Genomic DNA, 27,679 nt, shown 5'->3' on the forward strand with positions numbered 1-27,679 from the left:
AGATTTGTGTTCCAATTCCTCCGCTTCTATCCTTCCAAATCCTATCCTCCACTCTCTCTCTCTCTCTCTCTCTCTCTCTCACACACACACACACACACACACACACACACACACACACACACAGAGCTTCAAGTGTATGGCTATTCTACTGCTGATGACGATCTTGCTACTCCTCATCTCAGTCCTCTTAATAAAACTCATACACTCAATCATATGGGTTCCATTGAAGTTTCAACGACACTTCAGGAGGCAAGGCATAGGGGGGCCTAGCTACCGTCCGATCTTCGGAAACTCGGCCGAGATCGGTCGGCGTATGATTGCCGAAGCTGAATCGAGGCCGATAACTTTCAACCATGACATCGTTCAGAGGGCGATTCCGCACTACTACAACTGGTCAAGGGTTTATGGGAAGACATTTCTGTACTGGTTTGGACCGAAGCCTCGGTTGGCTATAGCCGAACCCGAGATGATTAAGGAGGTGTTGCTGAATAAGAGTGGGTCCTTTGAGAGGCTTGAGTTCAACCCTTTGTCCAAGCTGCTCTTTGGACAAGGACTTGTTGGCTTGACCGGTGACACCTGGGCTGTTCATAGGAGGATTACAAGCCAGGCCTTCAACATGGAAAGAGTTAAGGTCATTCCTCATCTCTCTCTCTAATAAGTTATGCATGTTTCTAGGGATATTTGTGGGTGTTTGGCAGGAAAAAATTTGAGCTTATCGAGTTTGTTACTGAACTGGAGCTCGGCTCGAGTAGTAATTAGAATGGAGGGTTCGGGTCGATAAGATTTTTTTTAATATTATTTATATTATTTAAATAAAAAATATTATTTATATTACTTAATATATAAATAATGCATTTATTATATCATTTAAATAATAATAAATAAACTGAACTTGATGAATCGAGTTTATTCGAGTTCGAGTTCAATTCATTTACTAAACGAGCTTAGCCGAGTCTATTTGTGAACAGTTCAATTTATTTACAGCTCCACACCTTATGTTGTCGGAAATATAAATGAAAAATTTATGTTTGGTTGTAATTTGTTTTTATTTACAAAAAGAAAAGAAAAAATATTATTTGCAACAGTGTTGGTGGACGGTGTTGTTTGCACCAGTGAAGTCCATTATGAATTCCAAATTAATGATTATAGATATTTGTTGTTTATTTTATTTTATTTTTTTTATAAATAATTTAAATACCGTGACATAAAATAATTATTCGAATTAGACTCGTAAGGGTCCCACGATTATCCGATTAAAAAATATATATAGACAACTATTCTTAGAAAAACTTAAATATTTTGCTTATAGATTGTGTATTATTATTTTGTGATTTGAAATTGTGGGTTAAAATCCAACATTAAAGAGTTTAGGTCTCATTTGACAACATTATTTTTTAGTTTAAAAGTCTCTAAAACATACTAATTTTTTTATATCATATTTTAACTAAAAATTACTAAAAAAATTTATTCCCAAATGAGTTCTTAGTATCTTTTTAGTGAGCCTATAAACCATGTAGATTCTGGTCCAGTTTCTTGACTTTTTTTTCTCATTCAAATTAACTTTCTTTATTTTCCTGTTTATCCTATTGACAACTAACTCAAAAAAAAAAAAAATGCAATTATTTTTATTTTTTAAATATTTTATTTTTAATAAACATTTAAGATGTTTTGAATTTTAGAGAATTGTTTTTGGAAAAAAAGAAAACTATTTATAAAAAATTATGAACGTTTTAAGACTTTCTTAAGGTTTCGTTTGATTAGAAAGAAAATTTAGTAGAAAGTGAAAGTGAAAGAAAATGAAGTGAAAGAAAAAAAATAGAAAAGAAAATATATTTTCTTACAAACATTTCATTAAGATGGGAATTTTGTAAGAAAAAAGTAGAAAATTTTAAACAAACAGAGCCCAAGTGTTTGGGGTTTGTTTTAGGGTAAATTACACTTTGCCCTTTTATGTTTATTTACTTTCTTACTTTGGCATTAAAGTTTTTTTTCCCACTTTAACCATTTATGTTTCAAGTTTTCTCAATTTATTCATAAAGTTAATTTGTGTTCACAATTAGGCAAAAAATGTCATAATAACTGTCACGTAATAAAAAAAAAATATATAGTTTATTATATTGGAGTTTAACTTTATTTTAGAAATTTGAGTTATATATAATAAAATATTTTTGTGCCATGTGACTATTTATGTGTCATTTCCTGTGTAATTTTTAACAAAAATTAGCTTTAGGAGTAAATTGAGAAAAAATTGACTATGAAGGGCCAAAGTAAAAAAAATAAAAAATAAACTTTAATAATTTGTCTTTTTTATGACTTTTTTGTAAGATTATTATTTGTTTTGTAAATACTGAGAAGAAAATAATAATAACAACAATAATAATAATAACCAACTAGGTTTCTCGTTGATGCTTTTCATCTAAAAAATAAGGGTAAATCTTGCCCTTATGTTTGAATATTTTCTCAATTTTTTTCTTCTACTTTAATCATTCATGTTTCAAATTTTTTTCAATTTATTTCTAAAACTAACTTTTATTCAAAATTATAAAAATATGCTACATTAACTGCCACATGACATAATAATAATATTATTATATCAGGGTTATGAGTCATAAATAATAATATATTTTTATGTTACATAATTGTCAATGTGTCATTTTCTTTATAATTTTGAACATAAGTTAGTTTTAGAGTAAATTAGAAAAAACTTGGAACATGAAAGGTCAAAGTAAAAAAAAAAAAAAAAAAAAAAAAAAAACCTTAGGGACTAAAGTAAAAATTTGATCAAACATAAAAAAGGATAAAGTATAATTTATCCAAAAAAATATTTCTGAAATGTGTTTTTGTGTGTGTGAGGATATTATGACCAAAAAAAAAAAAGAATACACCACCATTCGAGTCGGTATAGCTCTATAAAATTTTTAAAAAATAGAATTAAAAATATTCAAAAAAAAAATGAGAATTCAATTTCTATTTCGAATTTCTTTACTTTAGAGAGAATCCTTGGTAACAAGATAATTTTATTTGTATAAGAATAATTTTGATGTATCATTCATTTAACAGTGACCTTAAGCTCTTTATATATATATATATATATATAATTTTACTATGTGCATATAGTGACTGCCATTTTTCTAGTTTAGTTAGAAGACAATAAAAGGACTCTAGAAAATGAAAGTTTAAAAAAAAAAAAAAAAAACTAGAAGCAGATGGGATCAACTTGAGAGGTAGGCTTGGCTAAACATTTTGCCATACACTTTGCACAACACCTAAAAACACAAATATTTTGCCACTAGTCCAATGCAATTCTAATGCAAATTTAACATTAGCTCTACGATCAATATTATTAATTTGATATTGTTTATGATAGAGTTGGGTGCCGGAAATTGTGGCCAGTACCATAAATATGCTCCAGAAATGGGAGGAAGAAAGAGGATGGAGGGACGAATTCGAGTTGGAGGTGCACAAACAACTTCATGACCTCTCTGCGGATATCATATCTCGAACGGCCTTTGGGAGCAGTTTTGAAGAGGGAAAGCGCATTTTTGAATTACAAGAACGCCAAACAAGTCTAGTGTTACAAGCTATAAGGAGTGTCTACATTCCTGGATTCAGGTGACTATTAAGTTGAAACCTTCAATTACTTATTTCCTTATTATTACAATTGCCGTCAACTTTATTGTTTTGCTACCATAGTTGTTTCACCTAAATTCTGGTAAATCCTCATCATTTTTTAAAGGATTAATTACATACAAGTCCTGTTTGTGAAGCCTTTGCTATGCTAAGTCTCACGTATTTAACCCGTAAGAGTAGTCTAATTGGTTGAAGGTAAGGGATCAGGAGCCTATGAGTATGCTCTTCATTAGGTTTCAGGTTCGAATCCCACTCCTATCTGACTATTAGCAGGTTACTGTGTCTTTACCCGATCGATTAGCTTAGGATCCCAACATTAATCAAGATGCGACACTCGTGTCTCACGTATTTTTTTTACCTATGCTGTCCTAATTTTTCAACACTCCATACTTGGTAGGCTGTTTTACCTTTTCAAGCAAATTTGGTTGTCCACGCCTCCCCTTGTGGATGTGTTCATGGTTGACGCGCGTGTCAAGCATTTTTTTTTTAATATATATTTTTACTTTTAAAATATTATAATTTCTATTTTATACATTCATTTGCTCTTTTTTTTTTTAATTTATATTTTTTGAATCCTCCTTTCCGAAATTTATTTTTTTAAAAAAAAAATCAATATTAAATATAAAATTATAAAAAATAAAAAGTAATTTTTTTTTTGGTAAAGCAACTACTGAAAATTACTAAGAATTTCAATTTGTGAAACTGTGAAATTTTGTGCAAATTGAAAATTTTGTCATTTCTATTCAATTTTTTTGTACAATTTTCTAGTTTGTTCTAGTGTGTTAAGAGGGAGAGAAATCGTGAAATTTGGAATCTTTTATTTTAATAAAATTGAGTAATTTCTCAGTTTCATTCAATCATAATGAATTATAATCATTACTACTTTTAAACAACCAAATATTATAATAAGATGTAAACAATTTTGATTTGATACATTATCATATTTTTTTACCATTATTATACTTATCATCTTATTTGTCAACATAATATTAGTGCAATGACTCCCACTACCAGTGGCTTCATTTGGCATATGAGGTTGGGGTTAAAATAGTCACACACAAAAAAATGTTAAAAAGTTAATAAGGTAAAATATCACATCTAAAGTATAATCATTTCACTTTTTCTCTCACAAAAATATAAAAAATAAAAAATAAAAAGCTAAAATGTCAATCCTACAAGAAATTTTTTAATCTAGATTAAAATAGTTAAAAAATAAAAAATTTAAAAAGAACTCACTTTTCAAACGAAGACGATGTATCTTCAATACAATGTTTATATTTTTACATTACCAATAACTGTGATAGCAGTGATGAAAGTCTGAGACACACCTCCTGTTAATGAATAGTTTACTTCCATTCAAACAAGTTCGAAAAATTTATGGGCGACAAATTCAGTCAATAACAACCGTATATATACATATACACACAGCATAAAAATTGACACTGATAGCACATAAGGGTGGAAATTATGTTGTGTGATCTCATTTTTGTGTCGTGTTATATTGGGTTTGTATGTAAAATAATTAAACATTAACACGATCCATTTAATTAAACGTATCAATTCTTGATACTAACCTAAAATACTTATAATTGTATTAACCCTAACACAACATACGTAATACGATTAATAAAAGTTTATGTTTTAGATTATAAGCAAATTATACTGTTTATTTAAAAAAAAGAAAAAAAAAAAAAAGACACTTATTTTACATCACATGCATAAAAATAACTTGTTTAAATATTGACATACAATGATAATATATATGTCAATATCTATGAAAATAATTAAATATATATATCACTAATCTATTACACATCCAACATAAACTATTATCACTCATTAATATTTAAATATCTAATAAAATTTTTAAAACAAAACAAGTTTCATCTAATATATATCAAACTAATAATTATAATAATAATGTTACAGCTATGTCACATTCAAAATAACATTGTTGTGATTGTTTTATCGGTGGTGCTAGAGACCACTAATTAGTGGCTCTAAACCCATCACTAATGAGGTGGCAAAAAAAAAAAAAAAACACAGACACAGACACAGACACAATACAAACTGTGGCAGTGGGTGAGACCCACAGCCACATCACTAGTGGTAGCTCTAATTAGAGCTCCCACTCATTTTCCTTCTTTTATATTGACTTCTGCTACAAAAATACTACTATTGTCACACATTCAAAAATTCTCTTATCTACCAATCTTGACTTCTGTCGATTTATCATTAATTTAAGATTGTACTTCATTAGATATATATTGCAGGGAGATTTAAGTTTTAATGTAATGGATGAGAACTACTTACTCAAGATCTTATGGTCACTAAATTCAGGCTATATTTGGGTTACATGCGAGACAATAGTGGATTTATGTCAACGTGTCGACATAAATTTTTACGCGGGTCAAACATGTCAATTTCGAATTTCATGTGTGCAAGCCAAACATGACCTATTTAATATTCGTGTTTTCGGATCGTATTATATCTGGGTTCAAATCAAAAAATAATTAACTTTAACCCTTTAATTATACATATGATTCAAATCGTATTAACGAATTAGGTGTCAAATATTCACCCCTAATAATACATGCACAAGGTAATTGAGAGGGTAATTTATATGTAAATTGGGCAGAGCTGGGCAATGGGCTATTCTTTGGGCCGTAATGAAGAGGTTAGGGAGATGGGCCACGGTCAAGTGTTAGCTCGGTCCAAAGTAAGGCTCTTGCCGCCAGACTAAGTAAACAGGCTTGGTAATTAGTCTGGTCCTAAAAGAGCAACGGTTAGCTCGGTCACCATACTAAAAGTTATACCGGTCATGGCGCAGTGGTATTAGATCGGTCGGAGCCATGCTAATAGTTAGCTCGGTCCAATCATACTGTGGTTTATACAGGGGAAACCGGGGTAAGAGCAGTGAATGGAAGAGTCGAGCTAAGGTTAGCTTGGTCTAGTCTGCGGCTTAGCATAGCCATGCTTACCTCGGTCATATTAGAGTCTAGCCATGGTAAAACCATCTCACTTGGTTAAAGCAGTGAGGGGGGTACTGAAAGATAAGCAGTATCTTTCAGGAGTATGAATCCTAGGAGGACTCTACATGGAGGAGTAAGAGTCCTATTAGGATTATGCCACGCAGAACCTACAAAAGCTCACAAACATCACCTATGGAGAGGTAACACACAACTTTGATTCTCGAATACACAGAGCTTTTTGTCTTTGTCTATTTTGCTGACTTAGGCATCGGAGAGGTATCCGGTACACACCCGCCGGCTAACTCACGTTTGTGTTTTCAAGGAGTAAAGCGACGACGTACGGAAGAGCGCAGGCTTGATCAACAGAATTATATGGGAAGAATATTTCGTGCCCGTACAATTGGCGCCGTCTGTGGGAATACCAGACAAAGAACAAAACCTCTTGATCAAGTTTTCCTCGCTAATTGAATGGCGCACAACGAAGATTTGCCACAGTCCGCCATTGACGGACAAACCCTAGAGGGGGGTGGGAGGCGCGAGGGATTGCCCTCTATCCCTCCTATGGCGGACTTAGAGCCCCAGTGACAGAATCCCCAGAGGGATACAAGGGGGAGGCGGAACAACAGCCCCCGTCACTCTCATTCACAAAGTCCTGACAGACAAAGGCGGAGGATTGATCCTCAAGTTTTGGAGGACCGTGTAAAAGAGCAGGACGAATTAATACGACGGATGGCAGCAGACATGGAGATTATGAAACGCCAAATGAAGGGAAAATAAGTGGCGACAGGAGAGGGGCGCAAAAACAAGACGCCCCCTCGCCGCTCAGAAGACCGTGGAAGGCATTCCACACCATCACAAGCAGAGAGCAGAAGCCTCAGGACAGGCGATACTCAATCCAGAACTTCCAGAACTCGTTACTCCAGGTCTGAGAGAACGAGATCATTAAGGTCTTACACTGAGGGAAGTACCTATCGACCCTCGCGCTCGCACCAGACATCATCCAGGCAGACGGAGTTGCCAAGATCATCCGATTTGCGGATCATGCTGGAAGAAAAGGCATGATGGAAGGAGGATACTAGGGCGCACAACCCTCGCAGGGTATCTGCTCTTCAGCGGTTGGCTCCTCGAACGCATGGAAGCGTTGAGGTCGGAATGCCGTTAACACGCCCTGCCTACAAACCAACGGACAAAGCATTAGCAAGGCTGCAGACCTCGCCGTTCGTTCCGGCAATTGAAAACGCACCTCTACCTTCAGGCTTCCTGCAGCCCAAATTCACCACGTATGAAGGGAAGACGGACCCCTACATACACCTAAGCCACTTCCGCCAGGTTATGGCGGTATATCGGAGAAACGAGGCCTTGATGTGCATCCTCTTCCCATCAAGCCTTGGTGACCTAGGCTTGACTTGGTTTGAAAAACTTCCAGAAGGCAGCATAGCCTCCTGGGCACAATTGGCAGAGGCATTCCTCACAAGGTTCAGAACGAACACCAAAACCCCGGTAGAGATTGACCAGTTACTCTCCATCGACATGGGCGAAAAGGAGACACTAAGATCCTACAATAGTCGCTACTAGGAGACATTCAACCAGATTGGGGACTGCCCCATCAATCTTGCCATTGCACAGTACAAAAGAGGCCTTCCAGTCAGGAACAGACTAAGGGACTCAATCACCATGACACCGCCCCTCACCATGAAGGCCTTGATGGAAAGAGTCCATCAGCATATCAGGATGGAAGAGGATAGCGCCCGTGCCAAAACAAAATCTGGCACTACCACAATACCAGAGAAAAAGGCCTCAGCAAAGGTCAACATGGTAGACCGTCCAAGTAGAAACAGACGCGGCATGCGAGACAACGGAGAGGACCAGGATAAAAGATGGGTGAGAGTTCGCACTGCCATAACCACGGTATTCAAGAAACCAATCTACTGGATTCTGAGCGAAATACGTGATGAGCTTTTCGTCAGATGGCCAGCTAAGCTAGGAGAAGCACAGAAAGACTACGACGAAAGATCGCGATGCACCTTCCACAAAGAAAAGGGGCACCGCACTGAAAATTGCATGCCATTAAGACAGCATCTGGAGGAGTTGGTGGCAACCGGTCACCTGGATAAATACATTGAAGGAGCGACGTAACCAGTCCCCCAGGACCACAATAACCCCAATGGAATGCCAATTGATGCCCCACCTCAAGGTGTGATCAATGTGATACATGGAGTATTCGAACCTAAGCGTGTATGCGAGCTCAGAGGGTCGATCAAGAAGGCTAAGCACTTAAGGTAGGTACTAAGTGCCCAACCTACCATCAAAAAGGGGAGAACAGAGGCCACGAACGTCATGTCTTTTTCAGACAAGGACTTGGAAAGAATATATTACCCTCACAACTATGCAATGGTCGTCACCCTCCACATCAAGGATTATGACGTCAAGCGAATTCTGATAGACCGAGGTAGCTCGTGTGAGATAATGTACTACGACACCTTCAAACAACTGAAATTGGAGGACAAAGACCTGGCACCAGCTGTATCCCCCCTGATCGGATTCAACTCAATGCCAGAATGGCCAGTCGGCAAAATTATCCTACCAGTCAAGGCAGGAAGCGTGACAAAACAAGTGGAATTTTGGGTGTTGAAGGTCCCTTCCACTTACAACATAATCTTGGGAAGAACATGGCTCCATGCCATGAAATCAGTAGCATCATCCTACCATCAAGTAATGCGGTTCCCCAACGACGCCGGGGTAATTGAAGAGGTCTTTGGAGACCAGATTATGTCCAAGCAATGCTTTGTCACGGTTAATGGCAGCCGTGCTGCCAAGGGATATGTTCATTCAGTGGAAGAACCTGAGAGCAATGAACTGTTCGCAGATGTCGGCAAAGCAGCTGATCAAAAAATGGTGGAAGACTTGGTAGAGGTAAGAATAGATGAAAAGAACCCGGATAAGTTCTTTTTGCTCGGTTCGTCGTTGTCCAGCACTGAGAGATTAGAGGTCTTAGAATTCTTGACCTCTAACATCAAAGTGTTCACCTGGACACCCTACGACATGCCAGGCATTGATCCAAACTTCATCTGTCACCAACTCAATGTCCACCCATCCGCTAGACCAATCATTCAACGCACTCGCAGATCGGCACTCCACCACGCCGAGATAGTGGCGGAAGAAGTGGGAAATCTACTAGAGGCAGGAGCTATCAGAGAGGTGCATTACCCCCGATGGATTTCCAACACAGTAGTGGTGCCAAAAAAGAATGGCAAATGACGTGTCTGCGTCGACTATAAGACAGTCAACAAAGCATGCCCAAAGGACAGCTTTCCCGTACCACGGATAGATCAATTGGTAGACCTAACGGCGGGGCACAACCGACTTAGCTTTCTAGATGCGTACAGAGGCTACCATCAGATCGCCATGTACGAACCAGACCAGGAGGTCACGTCCTTTACAACACCAAGAGGACTATATTGCTACAAGGTCATGCCCTTTGGCCTCAAGAACGCAGGGGCAATATTCCAGAGAATGGTCACCAAGATGTTTGAGCCGTTGTTAGGCAGAACAATGGAAGCTTACATCGACGATATGGTGGTCAAAAGCAAGGATGAGAACGACCATCTAAGGGACCTAGGTGAGATGTTCCAGATTCTGAAAAGGCACAAGTTGCGCCTTAATGCATCTAAGTGTGCGTTTGGTGTAGGATCTAGCAAACTCCTGGGCTTCCTGGTGACCAACCGGGGTATAGAAGCAGACTCCTCCCAGATCAAAGCTATTTAGGATCTGGAGAGGCTTAACTCAGTAAAAGAAGCACAGCATCTCACCGGCATGGCAGCTGCACTCAACCGATTCATTAACCGGTCGTCAGACAGACTACGACCATTTTTTTAAGCATTGAAAGCTAAGTTCGAGTGGGACGAAGAATGCGACCGCGCTCTGGAAAACTTGAAAAAATACATGTCTTCTCCACCACTACTTGTTACCCCAATACCTGGAGAAGAACTCTTCCTGTACCTGGCGGTCTCTCAGCACGCAATTAGCGGAGTATTGGTCCGTGCAGAAGGGATCCAATATCTACCCATTTATTATGTTAGCAAAACATTGCTGGGCGACGAAACGAGGTACTTGCCACTGGAGAAACTAGCATTGGCCTTAATGATGGCCTCAAGAAAGTTGTCGCACTACTTCCACGCCCACACCATAGTCGTTCTCACAGCTTTCCCATTAAAGGCTTTGTTTGAAAGGGCAAACTTTTCTGGGCGAATCATGAATTACGCAGTAGAGTTGGGACAATTCGACATCAAGTTCCAACCCAGAACCGCAATAAAGGCCCAAGCTTTGGCAAACTTTGTCGCAGAATTCACCCCAGGAAGTCATCATATCTGCCCAGTCGACCTGACTGATACAACCGAACCAGGGACAGAAGTTGATGCCGGAATAGTGCAACCCCTGGTGCAGGATATTCAGTCAGACCCCAAGGTAGACCAGAGTAAAGAAAGCAAGGCAGAAGCAAACCATGCTATACCAAGCCAAGACTCACCAACAAATAAAGACTTGGTTCAATCAGATAGCGAGGAGCAGACAGCCAGTATGGACCTTGAAGAAAACACCAACAACATCCTTGACCGCATGGCATCATCTGATCCCTCCACTTGTTGGAAATTGTTCATTGGAGAGATGTGGAAGCTCTTTGTGGACAGAGCATCCAACCGGCATGGTGCAGGACTTGGCATAGTCCTCATCTCACCAAACGGCCTGGTTGTGGAGCAAGCAGTCAACCTTGGATTCCCAGCATCAAACAACGAAGCGAAATATGAAGCACTTCTTGCAGGACTCAAATCAGCATTCTACATGAAGGCCACCGAACTAATGGTCTACAGCGACTCACAGCTGGTGGTAAATCAAATTTCTGGCGACTATGAAGCAAAGGATGACAGGATGGCCAAGTACCAAGAATTGGTCAGAACAGAGATCAAGAAATTTGAAGTAGTAAGAATAGAACAGATTGGCAGGGAGGAAAACAGCAGAGGAGACGAACTAGCAGGCTTTGCGTCAATGGCAGATACATTCATCCCTCACCCACTACTAATTGACTACCTACCAAGACCAAGCATTGAGGACCCCGAAGTAGAAGATGTGTGTTGCGCTGAATTAGGCCGCTCATGGATGGATCCCATCATACTGTTCTTAAAACACGGCGTCTTACCGGAAGACAAAAAAGAAGCCAACAAAATTAGAGCAAAGTCGCAACGATTTTGGCTCTCCCCATCTATGGCATTGTACAAAAAGTCATTCTCAGGACCTTATCTAAAGTGTGTCCACCCCAGCAAAGTAGAAGCATTCTTGTTCGAAATACACGAAGAGGCGTGCGGAAGCCACCAAGGAGGAAGATCGTTAGCTTACAGAGCTATTTCACAAGGATACTGGTAGCCATACATGCAGGCAGACTCAGAGAAGTATGTGAAGAAGTGCGAGAAATGTCAGAAGTTCGCACACCAAATACATCAGTCAGCCAGAGAACTCCTACCATTGTCCAGCCCATGGCCCTTTACAATGTGGGGTTTGGACATAGTAGGACCACTTCCAACAGCACCCGGAAGCAGGAAGTTCTTTCTCGCAGCAACAGACTACTTCACAAAGTGGGTGGAAGCAGAAGCATTGGCATCAATCAAGGAAAAAGATGTGAAGAAGTTCGTCTGGCAGAATATCATTACTCGATTCGGCATACCTAAAGCCCTAATATCAGACAACGACACCCAGTTTGATGGCAGAATCTTTAGAGGCTTTTGTGAAGAATACAAAATAGAGTTCTACAATTCTACACCGGCATATCCCCAAGCCAACGGTCAGGTGGAAGCGTCAAACAAGGTCATCTCTGATGGACTGAAGAAAAGGTTAGAAAGAGCAAAAGGCAAATGGGCTGACGAGCTTCCTCATGTTTTATGGGCTTACCGTACCACACATCGACGATCAACAGGAGAAACACCATTCTCCTTAGCCTATGGCATGGAAGCAGTAATCCCGCTGGAAGTTGGCCTCTCCACAATTAGAAGCGAAAATTTTGATCCAGACTTGAATGGAGAAGCCATAACATTGGAGCTCGACCTTGCAGAGGAAAGAAAAGACAGAGCACTGGTTCACATTGCCTCATACCAACAAGAGTTATCCAGGAAATACAACAAAACAGTGCATCCAAAGCAATTCAAGATTGGAAATTGGGTGCTGCGCAAAGTAATGGGAAACACCTTGGTCCCAAGAGATGGCAAATTAGGGCCTAATTGGGAAGGACCTTACAAAGTGGTCGGATTAGCTGGCAATGGGGCATACCACTTAGAAGATGAGGACGGCAAAGCAATTCCTAGGCCATGGAACACTGCCAATCTCAAACTATTTTATTTTTAGCTTTTCTTCAAAATACTTGTAATTTTCTTTTTTCCCTAATAAAACAAGTAGTTTTCTTTTCAGCATAAATGTTTTATTCTGTAAAACGAGATTGTATTAAGTAAGTTAGGGACATCAATAGCAAGGTTGGTCGGAATAACCAAACACTTTACTCTAGGTTGGCTGGAAAAACCAATCTAGAGGTTGGCTGGAAAAACCACCACCCCTTCTAAGCCCAGGATAAGGATCCAGGCTGCAGGACGTTTGGTCGGAACAACCAAACACTTTACTTTAGGTTGGCTGGAAAAACCAATCTAGAGGTTGGCTGGAAAAACTAATACCCCTCCTAAGCCCAGGATAAGGATCCAGATTGCAGGACGTTTGGTCAGAATAACCAAACATTTTATTCTAAATTGACAGGAATAACCAATTTAGAGGTTGGCTGGACTAAACCAACTCTTGGTACTCTTTAGCCGAAGTAAGGATATTGGCTAAAGAGTGGTTGGCTGGATTAAACCAACTCTTAGTACTCTTTAGCCAAAGTAAGGATATCGGCTAAAGAGTGGTTGGCTGGATTAAACCAACTCTTAGTACTCTTTAGCTGAAGTAAGGATATCGGCTAAAGAGCGGTTGGCTGAACTAAACCAACTCTTAGTACTCTTCAGCCGAAGTAAGGACATCGGTAAAGAGTGGTTGGCTGGATTAAACCAACTTTTAGTATTCTTCAGCCGAGGTAGGGATCTCGGCTAAAGAATGATGGCAGGTATACTCATAGTTGCAATGATTAAGACCGAGATAAAGTATCTCGGCAAGAGAATGTTGTACCTCATGCAAGACATCAGTTAGAAAGTAAAGGTATAAGCATAAAGATCAACCGAAATAAGAGTTTGAACAAAAAAGAAGCATTCATTCAAAATTAAAAACCAAGTATAAAGGGTGGGGCCTCAGCCCGGTTATAATTTGTTTCCAAAAAGAAGAAAAATACAAAGTCAGTTAAACAGATCATCTATTTCGGCGTCTAGATCGGCGTCAATATCAACTCGGAGCCCGGTTTCACTCGGCAGCACGGTCTCGATTGGAAGAACGGTTTCAATAGGCAGCTTGTTGGTCAGATCTTCCATTAGCTCCGACCGAACTGACTGATCAACAGGATCATTGACAGCCGGGGTATCTTTGAGCACGGTGTCTTCGTCATCATCTGAATCCTCAAGAAATTGTTGCTGAAGGGCAGCAGCATATTCCGTCATAGAGCTCAGAATGAAGTATGCCGGAGCGTGGAAGACTTCGGTCTCTCGATCGTGACCTAGCTGTTCTACAGCCGCCCTCCAACCGCATTTGAAGAAGAGATCCTTGGCAGCTTTATATTGTTTAATGTAAGTCGCCTCCCCCTCCTTGTAACCCCGGAGCTCGGCGTCAACAGCATCCTTCTTCAGCTGCTCTATCTTGGCGTTTTTCTTACCCTCAAGTTTAACAAGTTCGCGCAGATATTTATCTTTGATAACGGCTGCAGGCTTTTGTTTTTCTGCATCAGCCGAGCTAATGAGACTGGCCAGACGACCGTTCTCGGATTTTAGCTCGGCTAGCTGCTTCCTAGCCTCTTCTAGCTCGACAGTTTTTTCAGTTACTTCGGCCATGGCTTGCCTTGCTGTTTTTTGGAGCTCCAACACACGCTGGTGAGCAATTTGACTCTTTTGTATGGTCTGAAGAAGAATGGAAAGAAACTAATGACAAAACTGAGCAAAAAGTTAGAAAAATTAGAGAGACCAGAGGGGCTGCTTACCAGGATCATTGATTTGTTGCAGACTGGATGGCCTTGAGCTCGGTCAACTGGTTGTGATGCTCCATATCAGGGGGCAGACAAACACTCTTAGCCAGATTGAAGGCTAGCATATGGTCTTTGTCAGCCACCACTGAGTCAGTATCATGAATAGCGCGGTTTTGGAAAGACATTTTGGGAGCCTACTTGGAGGAGCTAGCCCGGTCAAAACGCTCCAGCTGAGTGATCGGTGGAGGGCTCGGTGGAAGAGTGGTTTCATCTTCATCAACAAGGCGTTGCTCGGTTTGGGTAGTCCGAGCACGCTTGCTGGGGCGAGATGAGGAGGGTTGTTGAGACGGAAGAGCCACCACGGTCTCTTGAGTCTGTGTGGTTGGTGGTACTTCGGCTGGGTGTGTTTCGGTTAGGAGGGCCCTCACTCTGTTCCTCTTTGCCATTTCTTCTTCAGCAGTAGTACGGACTAGGTTGATTTGTGGCAAGGTCGGGTCCGGTTCAGGAGAGGCCTCTAGCAAAAAATCTGTTACTCTGGCTTTTCGTCGGCTGCTATATCTATACGTCGGCTCAAAATTTAGTAGTTTGGCCCAACTTCTTTCAGAGTATCGTAGTGCGGCGCGAAGTGTGTCTAGGTTGGGGTAATTGTATAGCGATTGAAGATGGGCTAAATTTGCATAAAGAAGACAACTGTTAGATCGATTCAGGAATAGGAAATCGAAATAAAACAGAAGCATGCAAAGAAACTGAAGTAATTATACTAAGGGTTCCTTTATTCTAGTTTATACTGCGGCCTGAGATCTGGGCTTGGTGGTCTTCGAAATTGCCAGATACCCAGAAAAAATCGTCATCGTTTAAGTCTTTGTCCGGTGTGTCCTTTATTATTTTCTCACGCCGGCGTCGTATTCTTAAATAATAAACTCACCCATCTTCTTTTGAGCCTATAGAATATTGGTGAAAAAGTTCGGCTAAGCTGAGGTTAATACCAGCATGGCGGTTTAGCTCGGCAACACCATTTATTATGCGGTATGAGTTTGTGGAAAGCTGAGTTCGGCATATCCTAGTTTGCCTAAGGAGTTCACAAAGTAAGGGCTGTACAGGGAATCTTAGGCCGGTTTCTACAATGGAAAGGAGGGTGAAGGGAACAAAACCAGGGTTTCCCCAAGGTATGATATCTTGTTCGGCTAAGGTGAGATGGACGTCGTCAGGAATGTTACACTCCCTTCGGAATTCGGCCAGACCACCAGGTGTTTCTACTAAAAACCTATATTTACCCATTTTGTCTTAAGTTATGAATAAATTATACTTGTGATTAGCTCGGTCGCAAAAGTGGGCTGAGTAGCTCGGTTGAGCGCTCAAAGGAGTGCTTGGGCAACCTAAAGTCTGCAAAGTGAAAAAACAAAGGTGTTAAGCACAGACCGTTGGACCGTGCTAAAGAGAAATAAAGGCAAGATATATCAAATCTTAGCTCGGCTATGTGAAATGCTACTTGTCTAAGGCCGGTTTTGAGGAGGGATTTGGTATCTCGGTTTATACAAGGGGTTCGTTATCTCAGTTCGTGCAAGGGTTTTGTTAGCTCGGTTGAGCCTCTAGGGGCAGCACTCGTAGTTCGGTTGAACTACGAAGGTTGGTTTAGTCTCAGTCATAGCTCGGTCGTGGTTGAGGCTTTCAAACATAGTATTGCGTAGGCCTAGTACGGTTCAAAAGATCCGCTAGTCGAATCACAAGGAGGTTTTATTTCTTGAAACTAATGGCATAGCATGGAGTTCTAGTTCGGTTAGTTAGTCAGGCTGGTTTAACATCAACTACAAACTACTTATTAGTTCGGTTATATTGTGATTTTGGATCAATTACAGTGTCCTACAGGTTGTTTAATGAAATTCAAGTGGTTCTTATAAGTTTTTTCAGTAGACGCAAAGCAAAGCAAAAATGGAAAAGAGTGTGTTTTGCAAAAACACACAAAACAAAATGCAGTGGATTGAACAAGTACGAAAACAAGAAAAATAAAACAGATTTATAATGCTTACCTGATGAAGATTGAACAGCCTAGAGGATGGGGGCAAACGGCAGCAGCAAAAACACAAGCTTCACAGTTGCAAGGTTGAAGGACAGTGGAGGTTAGAAGAGAGAAAGAAGGAGATGAGTAATGATTCTAAACCTTGAGGATTGTTTTGTGAAAAGAGAAGGAAGGTCAAAAAGGCGGGAACTGTTCAAAAAATGCGAGGTACGAGGGCGGCGTGACAGCTGCCTTCAGCCAATAAGAGCATGCCACGTGTCCATGAAATGAGAAGCGTTTCAGTTGCTGTGATTGAAGAGACGTTTTGACCGGACAGGTACAGCCCGATGTGAATTTAGCTCGGCTGGAAAGGCTAAAAGGGCTTTTAGCTCGCCTGGAAAGGCTAAAAGGGTTTTTAACCCGGCTGGAAAGGCTAAATGGTTTTAGCTCGGTTGGAAGGATGAAACTTTTTAGCACGGCTGGTGACAGGTAATCCCTATCGTGCAGTGCAGATGGAATTAAGGGGCAATTGAGAGGGTAATTTATATGTAAATTGGGCCGAGCTGAGCAATGGGCTGTTCTTTGGGCCATAATGAAAAGGCTAGGGAGATGGGCCACGGTCAAGTGTTAGCTCGGTGCAAAGTAAGGCTCTTGCCGCCAGACTAAGTAAACAGGCTTGGTAATTAGTCTGGTCCTAAAAGAGCAACGGTTAGCTCGGTCACCATACTAAAAGTTATACCGGTCATGGCGCAGTGGTATTAGATCGGTTGGAGCCATGCTAATAGTTAGCTTGGTCCAATCATACTGTGGTTTGTACAGGGGAAACTGGGGTAAGAGTAGTGAATGGAAGAGCCGAGCTAAGGTTAGCTCGGTCTAGTCTGCGGCTTAGCATAGCCATGCTTACCTCGGTCATATTGGAATCTGGCCATGGTAAAACCATCTCACTTGGTTTAAGTAGTGAGGGGAGTGCTGAAGGATAAACATTATCTTTCAGGATTATGAATCCTAGGAGGACTCTACATGGAGGAGTAAGAGTTCTATTAGGATTATGCCACGCGGAACCTACAAAAGCTCACAAATATCACTTATGGAGAGGTAACACACAACTTTGATTCTCGAATACATAAAGCTTTTTGTCTTTGTCTATTTTCCTGACTTAGGCATCGGAGAGGTATCCGGCACACACCCGCCTGCTAGTTCACGTTTGTGTTTTCAGGGAGTAAAGCGACGACGTACGGAGGAGCGCAGACTTGATCAACAGAATTATACGGGAAGAATATTTCGTGCCCGTACAATAATAATAGCCTTATTAGAGAATGGAAGTGATAGAAGTCGGCTGTCTAAAGCGGAGTAGAGAAAGCTAGTATAGTCACAGAGGCGATGATTTTAGCAGGGTATGTTCGTAGTACAAATTTTAATGGAACTTAACAGTTTAAATTATTTTGCAAAAGACTTAAATTAATAGAAATTTGCAAGATGGGACGTCTAACCCGCTGGGTGCAGCGTTGTTGGTTAGGAAAAAGGGGTCTCAAGTTGCTACCAATATAGCACTTGGCATGGGTTTGATTTTTTTCTAATGTGCAAGTTCCAACTTAAGCAGAATTTGTGTTAAGGGGTCATTGCAAACTCTAACGTTATAATCTCTAGTCCAAAACGAACAACAGAATGCCTTAGTGATCTTGACTCAAGTGTTGCCTTCAACCTGTAGAAGGATGTGAGGATTTTCTTGTACTAAAAAAAAATAAAAATAAATAAATAAAATGGAGGAACCTCTCACTAAATGCCTCAGTTGTAAAAGCACTAATCTTCTTCTTTCAATTTTATTTATATATGTTTTTTTTTTTATTTTGTCTTTTTCAATTTTTTGTTTGCTGTTTTCCATTTTATGCAAAAAAAAAAAAAAAAAAAAAATACTTTTTAGATTTGTTTGGACTAGACAACGTTGAAAAATTGACCAAAAAAAAAAAAAAAAAAAAACAGAAAGGAAGATTTCTTGAAAATGGTCTACTAAGGATGAAAGGCTTATTTTATCAAAAAAATGCTTCTAAAACACTTTTTAGATTTGTTTGGACTAGACAACGTTGAAAAATTGATGAAAAAAAAAAAAAAAGGAAAGAAGGAAGATTTCTTGAAAATGGCCTACTAAGGATGAAAGGCTTATTTTATCAAAAAAATACTTCTAAAATCTTCTCTCTCTCTCTCTCTTTCTTCGTATTTACTAAACCTTTTCCAGATATTTTTTAATCTTCAATGTCCTTTAGTCTAAATTGATTTAAAAAGTAAAATAGGGTTTGGCTTTTTACCTTGATATAAAAAGTCAAAAAAAAAAAAAAAGCACAAGTCTTTGGTAACCCATTTAGATTTTACCTACATAATTACACATAAATTGTGTTGAATAGCTAAGAGTATTATATTTATAAAGATAAATTGTTAGCATTAGGAGTTGGGACAGCACAAAAATCCATACATATGATTTTTTTTTTGGAGACTTTTAGATTGTGTTTGGTAGAATTTTGTAAATATGTTGTATTTTGAGTTTGTGAGTTGTGGAATTATGATTTGAGTATAGAAAATTTGTTTGGTTATGGTTTTTGAATAGAGTATTGAATTGAATTTTAAATTGAGTATGAAATTGAGTTTTGAAAGTTTGATTTGACATGTGAAGTAAGAAAATTTGTTTGGTTATTAGTTTTGGAAAGAGTTTTCAAAAATTAATTCAAATTGTTATAACTTATAACAAAACACACTACTTTCACACTATTAAAAATTCTGATCAACACTCATAACCAAACTCTTTTTAAAATTTAATTAAAAAAATTTATTATTAACAGAAAATAACATTAATTAATTTTTTAATTGAAAATACTACAAAGGAAATAAATATTTTTCAAAATAAATATTCAAAAAATTTAAATCATAAATATTTAAATAATTTAAATAATCTAAAAAATTTAATAATTAAAATATTAAAATAAATATTCAAAAAATTTAAATCGTAAAAATTTAAATAATTTAAATATTCAAAAAATTTAAATAATTTAAAATGTTAATATTTTAAATTTAAAAACAACTTTACACTCAAATCGTAACCAAATACATAACTCGAAACTACATACTACTTTCACAACTCTACACTCAAATCGTAACTAAACACATAACAAAAAAATTAAAATATTTAAAAATATTTTTATAAAATAGAGTTTGAATTTATTTAAAATCTTAACAAAATTAAAATATTTTTAAAATATTTAAATATTTAAAAAATTAAAATATTGATTTAAATTGAATTTTGAAAAGAGTTTTGAATTATGTGTTTGGTTATGAGTTTTGAAAAGTAATGATTATGTTTTGAATTGAGTTTTAAGAAATGATGGTAGAATTATGATTTGAAACCTCAAAACAAACAATACACTCAAATCAATAGGTGAAACTATAATTTGAGAGGCTTACCAAACGGAGCCTTAAATTTCTTATAAATAAATAAACAAATATTGAAAACCTCACTTTTAAGCTAATACGAAACAAACGAATTTTCATTTACAACAAATGGATTGTGAAGCTTGTTTTATTTTACAAATGCTTTACTAGAAATCCTTAACAAATTCAAGTCTTGACTTTATTGTTTTGGCTAATCTTGTTTTCTTTGATTTCTAAAAACAAATTTTTATATGCAGGTTCTTACCTACTAAAAAGAATAGAATGAGGCAGCAGTTGGAGAAAGAAACTCGAGAATCAATAAGGGCGTTAATTGAGATTAACAACAAAACAAAAGAAAATTCGAAAAATCTACTAGCTTTGTTATCGTCTAGCTATAAGAATCAGGACGGGGAAGAAGAGAGATTGAGAGTGGAGGAAATCATAGAAGAATGTAAAACGTTCTACTTTGTAGGAAAGGAAACTACTGCAAATCTTTTGACTTGGGCACTTCTGCTACTAGCATTGCATCAAGAATGGCAAAGCAAGGCTCGTGAAGAAGTGTTTTGCATTTGCAAGGATAGTGAGCTCCCAACCGCAGAGAATTTAAATGACTTCAAGACTGTAAGTTTAATCAATAGTTTTTATTTTTTATTTTTAAATTGATGTCTCTGTTTTTCATTTTTATATTGAGTAAATTACACACACATCCCCTTTATTAATAGAAGTTTAAATGGAACTAACTTAAAAAGTAAAATTACTTTTTTATCCTTTATTGTTACTTTTATTCTTTGTTGCTCTCTCTCTCCCTCTCTCTCTCTCTCTCTCTCTAGCCTATTAGGATTAGTCTATTCATGTGACAAAGGTGGGTCCCATATAGTTATTAAGTTGGTTTATACATATATTTGGGTTAGGATAGTAGAATCCAAAATCTACTAAGAAACCTAGGATTTGGTTAACTAATTGTATGAAATTAGAATTTTTATGGATAAATTATTATAAATAGTCATATAGATTATGGGGTTTCTCTTAGAGAGATTGAGAGAATAGTGAGAGAAAAATTAGAGATGTAAGGAGTGAGGGGAAAAATACCACGGGCAACTGGGGCTAGCAAGGGCGCAACTATCCTTGAGCATAGGGTTCGAGTAGTGGTAAGTGTTTTGGTCATCTCACATGTATTCTCTATTTTATTCATAGTGAAAGCTCTCTCTCTCGTGGATATAGGCAATTTGGGCCGAATCACGTAAATTTGTGTGATTATTTTTTTCTTTTTGGCATGTGCATGTATGTGCTTCCATTTGCATTGGTGGATGTGTAACAAATCCCAACAAGTGGTATCAGAGTTTATAGTTGTCAATCCTTAGTGCGGTTAGCAAATGGTGGCATTACTGAACATGGAGGACTCACACAAAGAAGAAATAAATTATGGTGGTACAGAAAAAATATATATATGGCGAAGGCATTAGGTCGTATATATAGTTGGTTACATTAAGTGTGGCCTTTATTGGAAGACCAAAACATTGATTTGGCTTTGTGTTACAACAAGAAGTAATCTAGTGGGGCAAGCTTGCAAAAATTAATGATTAATTTTTTTTTTTTGATAGATCGGTGTATGTGTATTAGAAAAATTCATGGCAATGATGGTTGTTAAGGTTTTCAAGTGCTGCAATTTCATTGGTACAATTAGAATTTTCATATTCTAAAAGGATTTAAAGGGATTGAACAGATTCAAGGGCAATCAATAGTGATTGCATGTGATCTAGGTGGTCCAAGAGTAGTATGATTCAATCAACAAGGAAGTTCAGTCATTGCGAGATCAATCAGATGGCATTTGTTTGATTGAACATCATGATTGGCAACTTGTACAGGCTCGTGGAGTATGTTGTGACAAGAAGGAAGCTATTGTCAAACATCAGACAATTAGTACGAGTCTTTGGTGAATGGTGTGAGCAACAGTTACAGAGGATACTGGCCAAGGAGGAAAACAATAGGTTGCAAATTGTTCACATAAAAAGATCTTTAGGCATAGAAATTGAGATAGAGGTCACGACAAGAAGGTGTACACCGAGGTAGGACTTGGGTCTCTTTTCTATTGAGGTTTAATTGTGGCAACAAAGACACTCTAGGGAGATGCGATAGTTCTCATGAGCTTGAGTATGAGGACAGAGGAAGCTACAAAGGGCATGTTTGGGCATTATTACGTGAGGTGCAAATAGTATGGACATTTGGTTCAAGGGGGTGTAACGTCTTCTAGGTAAATGTGGAGTGTGTCTTGAAAACCAAGACACCGAGGTTAGAGGGTGCATATATAACATTTAACCCACATGGATGGAGGGGGTAATTGTTAGGATTAGTCTACCCATTTGATAAAGGTGGGTCATGTGGACGTCGTGCCTTTTCAAGTATAACGCACGTTTCTACCCATGTTGTGCCAGTTTGCTAATCTGACATCGAAAGAGTCACAACTTAATTTTATGAGGAATTAAGAAACCTTTAACAATGAAAACTAAGCTAAAGACCTAATCCATCATAACTAGAGATTATCGATTCTAGAACTAAGGTAAAAAAGGGAAATGTCATAGAATGAAAGCACTCCTTTTTGCCCAATTCGGAAATTGGCCTCTACTAATTCTCTATTTTATGATTTTAGTGAATAATTATTCCATACAATTCATTTTAAGCCTAAACGTTTACTACCCTAAAACTATGTAATTTGAATAAAGGCGAATACCATTTATTTTAGATTAAGAGAATAGAGCCATGTTTTCTAAAAATGATGATTTTCAAATGAAACGAAGATTCTTAATGATTCATGACCATAAACCCAACCTAAAATAAACAATGTTCATAAAGACATCCAAAACATACAATTTTGCAAGCAAAGCGTTTAACTTGAGTTATTGAAAAACAATGCCATGAAGCAAGAACATGTTATGCAAAATGGAAAACTTACTTGGATGCCTACTCAAGTGTCTTACGTGCAAGTCATAAAGTAAATATGATCCTAATATGCAACTTATATAGGCAAAATATGAATCTAAGCCCAGTTTGAGGCTACTAACATGATAATTATGCAAGAAAAGTAACTAAAAAATAAAAAGAGAAAAATATGCTAAACTACATGATGATCAAACCGGACTTAATGCATGTTTTCTACATGATTAAGTAAACATGTACATACTGTTTTAATGGAAATAAAGATAACATGCTAAATAAAGTGAAAAAGTGAGTAAAATGAACAAACTACATGATTGAATGATGAATTGAAATCCTAGCAATGATAGGCTACTGAAAATAAGACTAAAAGAGTACTAAAATTGATAAAGAAAAGTGTTTTACTAGCTAGTTTGGATAAATCGAAGGCGCGCGAAGAAGAGTGCAAGAAAACTCAAGTTTTCTTACTTGCAAGCCTCCCTCTAGCAAAGGTTTATGAGTTAGTTCAAGTTCTTCAAACCTTAGATGATTTTAGTTGATTAAAGTTGCTGTGTGAGAGTGTATTTTCGGAGCTAAGGCAAAGAAGGAAGAGAGGGTGATGAAACACTCTCCAAAACTCATAAAAATCTCTCAAAAGTCTAACCCTTTTCAAATGAGGGGAAAGGGCTCCTTTTATGGGCAATTGGAAAGCTTGGGGAGCACCTGAGGGCTTCCCATCGCATTTTCTTGCCACTTCCCTTCTTAGTTGCACCAAAATTGAGTTTTTAAAATTGGCTCTGCCATAAATAAATGTGCGTACGCACAGCCTATCTCGGTATGTGTGTCATCAATGCATGCATATAAGTGCATGGTCCGGTGCCATTGACTTGTTTTTGGCCTAAGTAGGTCTGAATTACCTATCGATCAATGTTTTTGATAAATCTGGCTACAAATTTTGGAAAACATCATTAATCAAGACACAATTAGGCTTCCCTCTTTATATTGGGGTTAAAATGTCGATTTTTTGGTTAAAAACGAGTTCAAAGGTAAAATGGTCATTTTCATAAAAAGTTAATTTTTTTGTTTTTTGGCTAAAATAGGTTTGCATAGTAACTCCAAACAATCTCACACATTCTAAAGATGAAATAATTACCGTTTCATCATTGGGCTGCTTACAAGCGCCCTAAGTCTTAAAATCAATCAAAATGGAGTGTCTGCAGGTTCCATATAGTTATTTGTTGATTTATACATGTATTTGGGTTAGGATAGTAGAATCTGGAATTTACTAGGAAACCTAATATGTGTAGGATTTGGTTAACTAATTGTATGGAACTAGGATTCTTATGGGTAGACTATTATAAATAGTCATGTAGACTATAGGGTCTAAGAGAGATTGACAGAGTAGCGAGGGAAAATTAGAGATGTAAGGAGTGAGAGAAAAAAACCATGGGCATCGGGATTAGCAAGGGCTTAACTACCCTTGAGTATAGGATTTGGCTAGTGGTGTGGATTTTGAGTGCTTCGATTATCTCATATGTATTTTCTATTTTATTGATAATGGAAGCTCACTCTTCCATGGATGTAGGCAATTTGGGCTGAATGATAGAAATCTGTGTGATTATTTTTTCTCTTTGGCATTTGTGTGGTTTTGCTTCCATTCGCATTGGTGAGATGTGGAATAAATCCCACACAACCTACATAGTCTTTCCACCATATGTCCCATATACCCTTCCACCATCGTATGTCGCTACCCCTACCTTCTATTGCCCCTTTTCATCACTGTAAAACCCCCACCACCACACAAAAACCATTGCCAACCAAACGCCTCAGCATCTACATCATCAAGATGGCTATCAATGCCATTAATCGTTACACTCAACACATAATCAATAACAATGGGTATTTTTTCAGTGACCTTGAATTTATAGTGAATGATTGAAAAGTTTGGCACAAATCAAACTAAACCTTGGGTAGAAAATTAGAAGACCCAATTTGTACCATTCCATGTGAAGCATCTCTTATCAAAACCAACACCATCAAATCCTAAAACTAGTACTTGCATAATAAACAAATAGAAGCAACGAAAGATTGACATTTTGTACCCGGTACCTATTTCGATACTCCAAGTTCCAACATCAACAGCATGGAAAAAGGGGTTTTGTTGGAGAAAGAGAGTTAGTTTGTGGTTTGGAGTGTTGGGTTGTAAGGGAGGTTGGGAGTTATGTATGTATGTCTAAACAATTATGTATGCATGTGAGTTATATGTATGTAAACGTGATTATGTATGATATGGGTTCAAGAGGGTAATTTGGACATGTAGTAAAATGTGTAGCATGATATCATAAAAAATGATTACTTAATTGATGACTCGTTAATAGAATGGGGAAAAATGTTATACGAGTTAAATAATATCAAAGTTGTGGAGTTAATTGTAATTTATTCATCAAATCTTAGGGATATTAGTGTAATTTACCCATTTATGATTGTTTTTCATGTTTTCAAAAACAAAAATAATGAAAAATTTGAAAGCACTTAGATTTTCATATTGCTTTTATTTTCTTGCCAAAAGAGTTTATGAAAATCAGCTATTAAAATTGTTTCCTAAATTTGGGTAATTTCAATTTTTTTTTTTATGAAAACAATTTGCCAAGTTTTTGTGTCACAATTTTATGGCATACCCAATTGTTTTCATTTGTTTATTTTTGTTTTTTGTGTTGTTAGGAAAAAAAAATGAAATGTATTGAAAATACCCATAATTTTCATATCATTTTCACTTTTATGTGCAAGAAATTTGGAAACAACTTTTTGTGTTCTGCTGAAATGGGGTTGTTTTCATAAACCCGTTTCGACAACAAATTTTGAAAGCAATTTACCAAATACATGTGTTTTTGAAAAATAAAAACAAAAATAGAAAAAGAAGCACAACCAAAGAGATTGTTGTTAACATCGCTTTCTACTCAAATAAATGCATCCAATTGCATGATTGTCACATTATCATTTGTCTCCATTAAAATTAAAGTAAGGTTGTAGAACCAACGTCCTGTAAGAATTTTGCCCATGAATAGGCTAAGAGAAACAGTCATCGAAAAGAAAGGATTAAAAAATAGAACGACACAGGCATAAGTTTTTCTATCCAACTTAACATCTTTAATGGTTGTTCACTATTTGGTCACACATTACAAAAGCCACCGTTAATATTATTTAATTATTAGCATTTATTCATGTAGTTGACCTCGCTTGATTGGGACATAAAATTTAGTTTGATTTGATTTGGTTACATACATCTTTACGGCAGATAAATATGATACTCAATGAAACACTGCGACTTTACCCTCCAGCAGTGATGTTGATGAGGAAAGCAACAAAAAATGTGAGGCTAGGCGGGCTCAACATTCCAGTTGACACCCAACTCTACCTGGCCTTCGCTGCTGTTTATCATGAAACTAAGATATGGGGAGTAGATGCCAATGAGTTCAATCCAATGAGATTCACTGAGGTTCGAAAGCAACTCGGTGCATTCGTTCCATTTGGTTTGGGTGCCAGAACTTGTGTAGGCCAAAATTTGGCTATGGTGGAAGCCAAAATTGTTTTAGCTATGATTGTCAGACGATATTCATTCTCGGTGTCGCCTTCGTATGCTCACGCCCCAATTCAGTACATATCTTTGCAACCTCAACATGGTGCACACATTCTCTTCAAGAACATTGCAAGGTAACTATTTGTTTGAAAAAACGTTTGGTGTCATTGTTATTTTGATATTGTCAAATTTCTCCATCTTGTATGTAATGACTGGGCAAATTTAAACTTCTAAGTATTGTATTATGGGTCCCAAATATCTTAAATAATTATCATAAAGGACCCTAAGAAGTTATATTACTTCAACAAGAACCATGGTTGGAAAAAAATAAAATTAGGCGATTGATCGTCTCGATTTGTGTACACTAATACCCGATTCAATTTGAGATTGATCGTCTCGATTTGTTTACACTAGTACCCGATCCAATTTGAGATTTGAGAAATAGACCCTCCAGGCTTTGTATATTATATTTATGTGTTTAAATTATATGTTTTATTGATTTATTAGTATATGCTCATGCCTAACGGCACCATGTAAAAAAAATAAGTAAACAAAAAAGCAAAAAATAAAAAATAAGGGATGAAAGTAAAAAAATAAGAGGAGGAATGTGGGCATGGGAGAGGAAGAAGATGGACAGGGGGAGAGAGAGAATGCATGAGTGAACAAAAAGGAGAGAACAGAATATGAGTGAGTGGGAATTAAAGAAATTTTGACCTTATGATGAATTTGGAAATTAATCTCAGCCATTGATACAAAATATATCTCTTAGACATTTGACACATTTTCAAAAACATACCTGCTTTACTATATAGATAATTATTTTAGAGAATTCTAAAATTAAATATACATAAAATGCTTTGGAACTCATAACCTATGAAAAGATGGGTGATTTTTCTAAGAACGTATTTGTTTTTTTGACGAATTTATTTTTGTTGTTTGTAGTTGATTGTTTGGTTGTTTATTTGGCCCTTTAAGATTTTGTTGTTTTTATTTTAATCTTATATGTTGTTTGTTTTGTTTCAATATAACTGCTTTTCATATTCTTC

General features: G+C 37.4%; 1 protein-coding gene across 2 annotated transcripts; it reads left to right on the forward strand.

Annotated features, from left to right (window-relative positions):
* LOC114286635 (cytochrome P450 734A1) lies at positions 1-27,001 on the forward strand. 2 transcript variants are annotated; one of them, XM_082873761.1, is made up of 4 exons: positions 1-631; positions 3,368-3,612; positions 20,404-20,767; positions 26,352-27,001. In XM_082873761.1, the coding sequence occupies exons 1-4, from the start codon at positions 137-139 to the stop codon at positions 26,769-26,771; spliced, it is 1,524 nt and encodes a 507-aa protein (XP_082729887.1). In that variant the 5' UTR covers positions 1-136; the 3' UTR covers positions 26,772-27,001. The 2 variants fall into 2 exon arrangements, with proteins under 2 accessions (XP_082729887.1, XP_082729888.1); XM_082873762.1 differs by having other exon boundaries at positions 59-625.
* The last annotated feature ends 678 nt before the right edge of the window (positions 27,002-27,679 follow it).

The sequence above is a fragment of the Camellia sinensis genome, chromosome 6, assembly GCF_055761805.1.
Source record: "Camellia sinensis isolate YWXY chromosome 6, ASM5576180v1, whole genome shotgun sequence".
In the NCBI taxonomy this organism is placed as follows: Eukaryota; Viridiplantae; Streptophyta; class Magnoliopsida; order Ericales; family Theaceae; genus Camellia; species Camellia sinensis.

Coding starts and splice junctions, on each gene's coding strand:
- LOC114286635 (XM_082873761.1), top strand. CDS start 137: ATGGCTATTCTACTGCTGATGACGATCTTGCTACTCCTCATCTCAGTC. Junction 3,613..20,403: donor GTCTACATTCCTGGATTCAG/GTGACTATTAAG, acceptor TTTTATATGCAG/GTTCTTACCTACTAAAAAGA. Junction 20,768..26,351: donor ATTTAAATGACTTCAAGACT/GTAAGTTTAATC, acceptor TCTTTACGGCAG/ATAAATATGATACTCAATGA.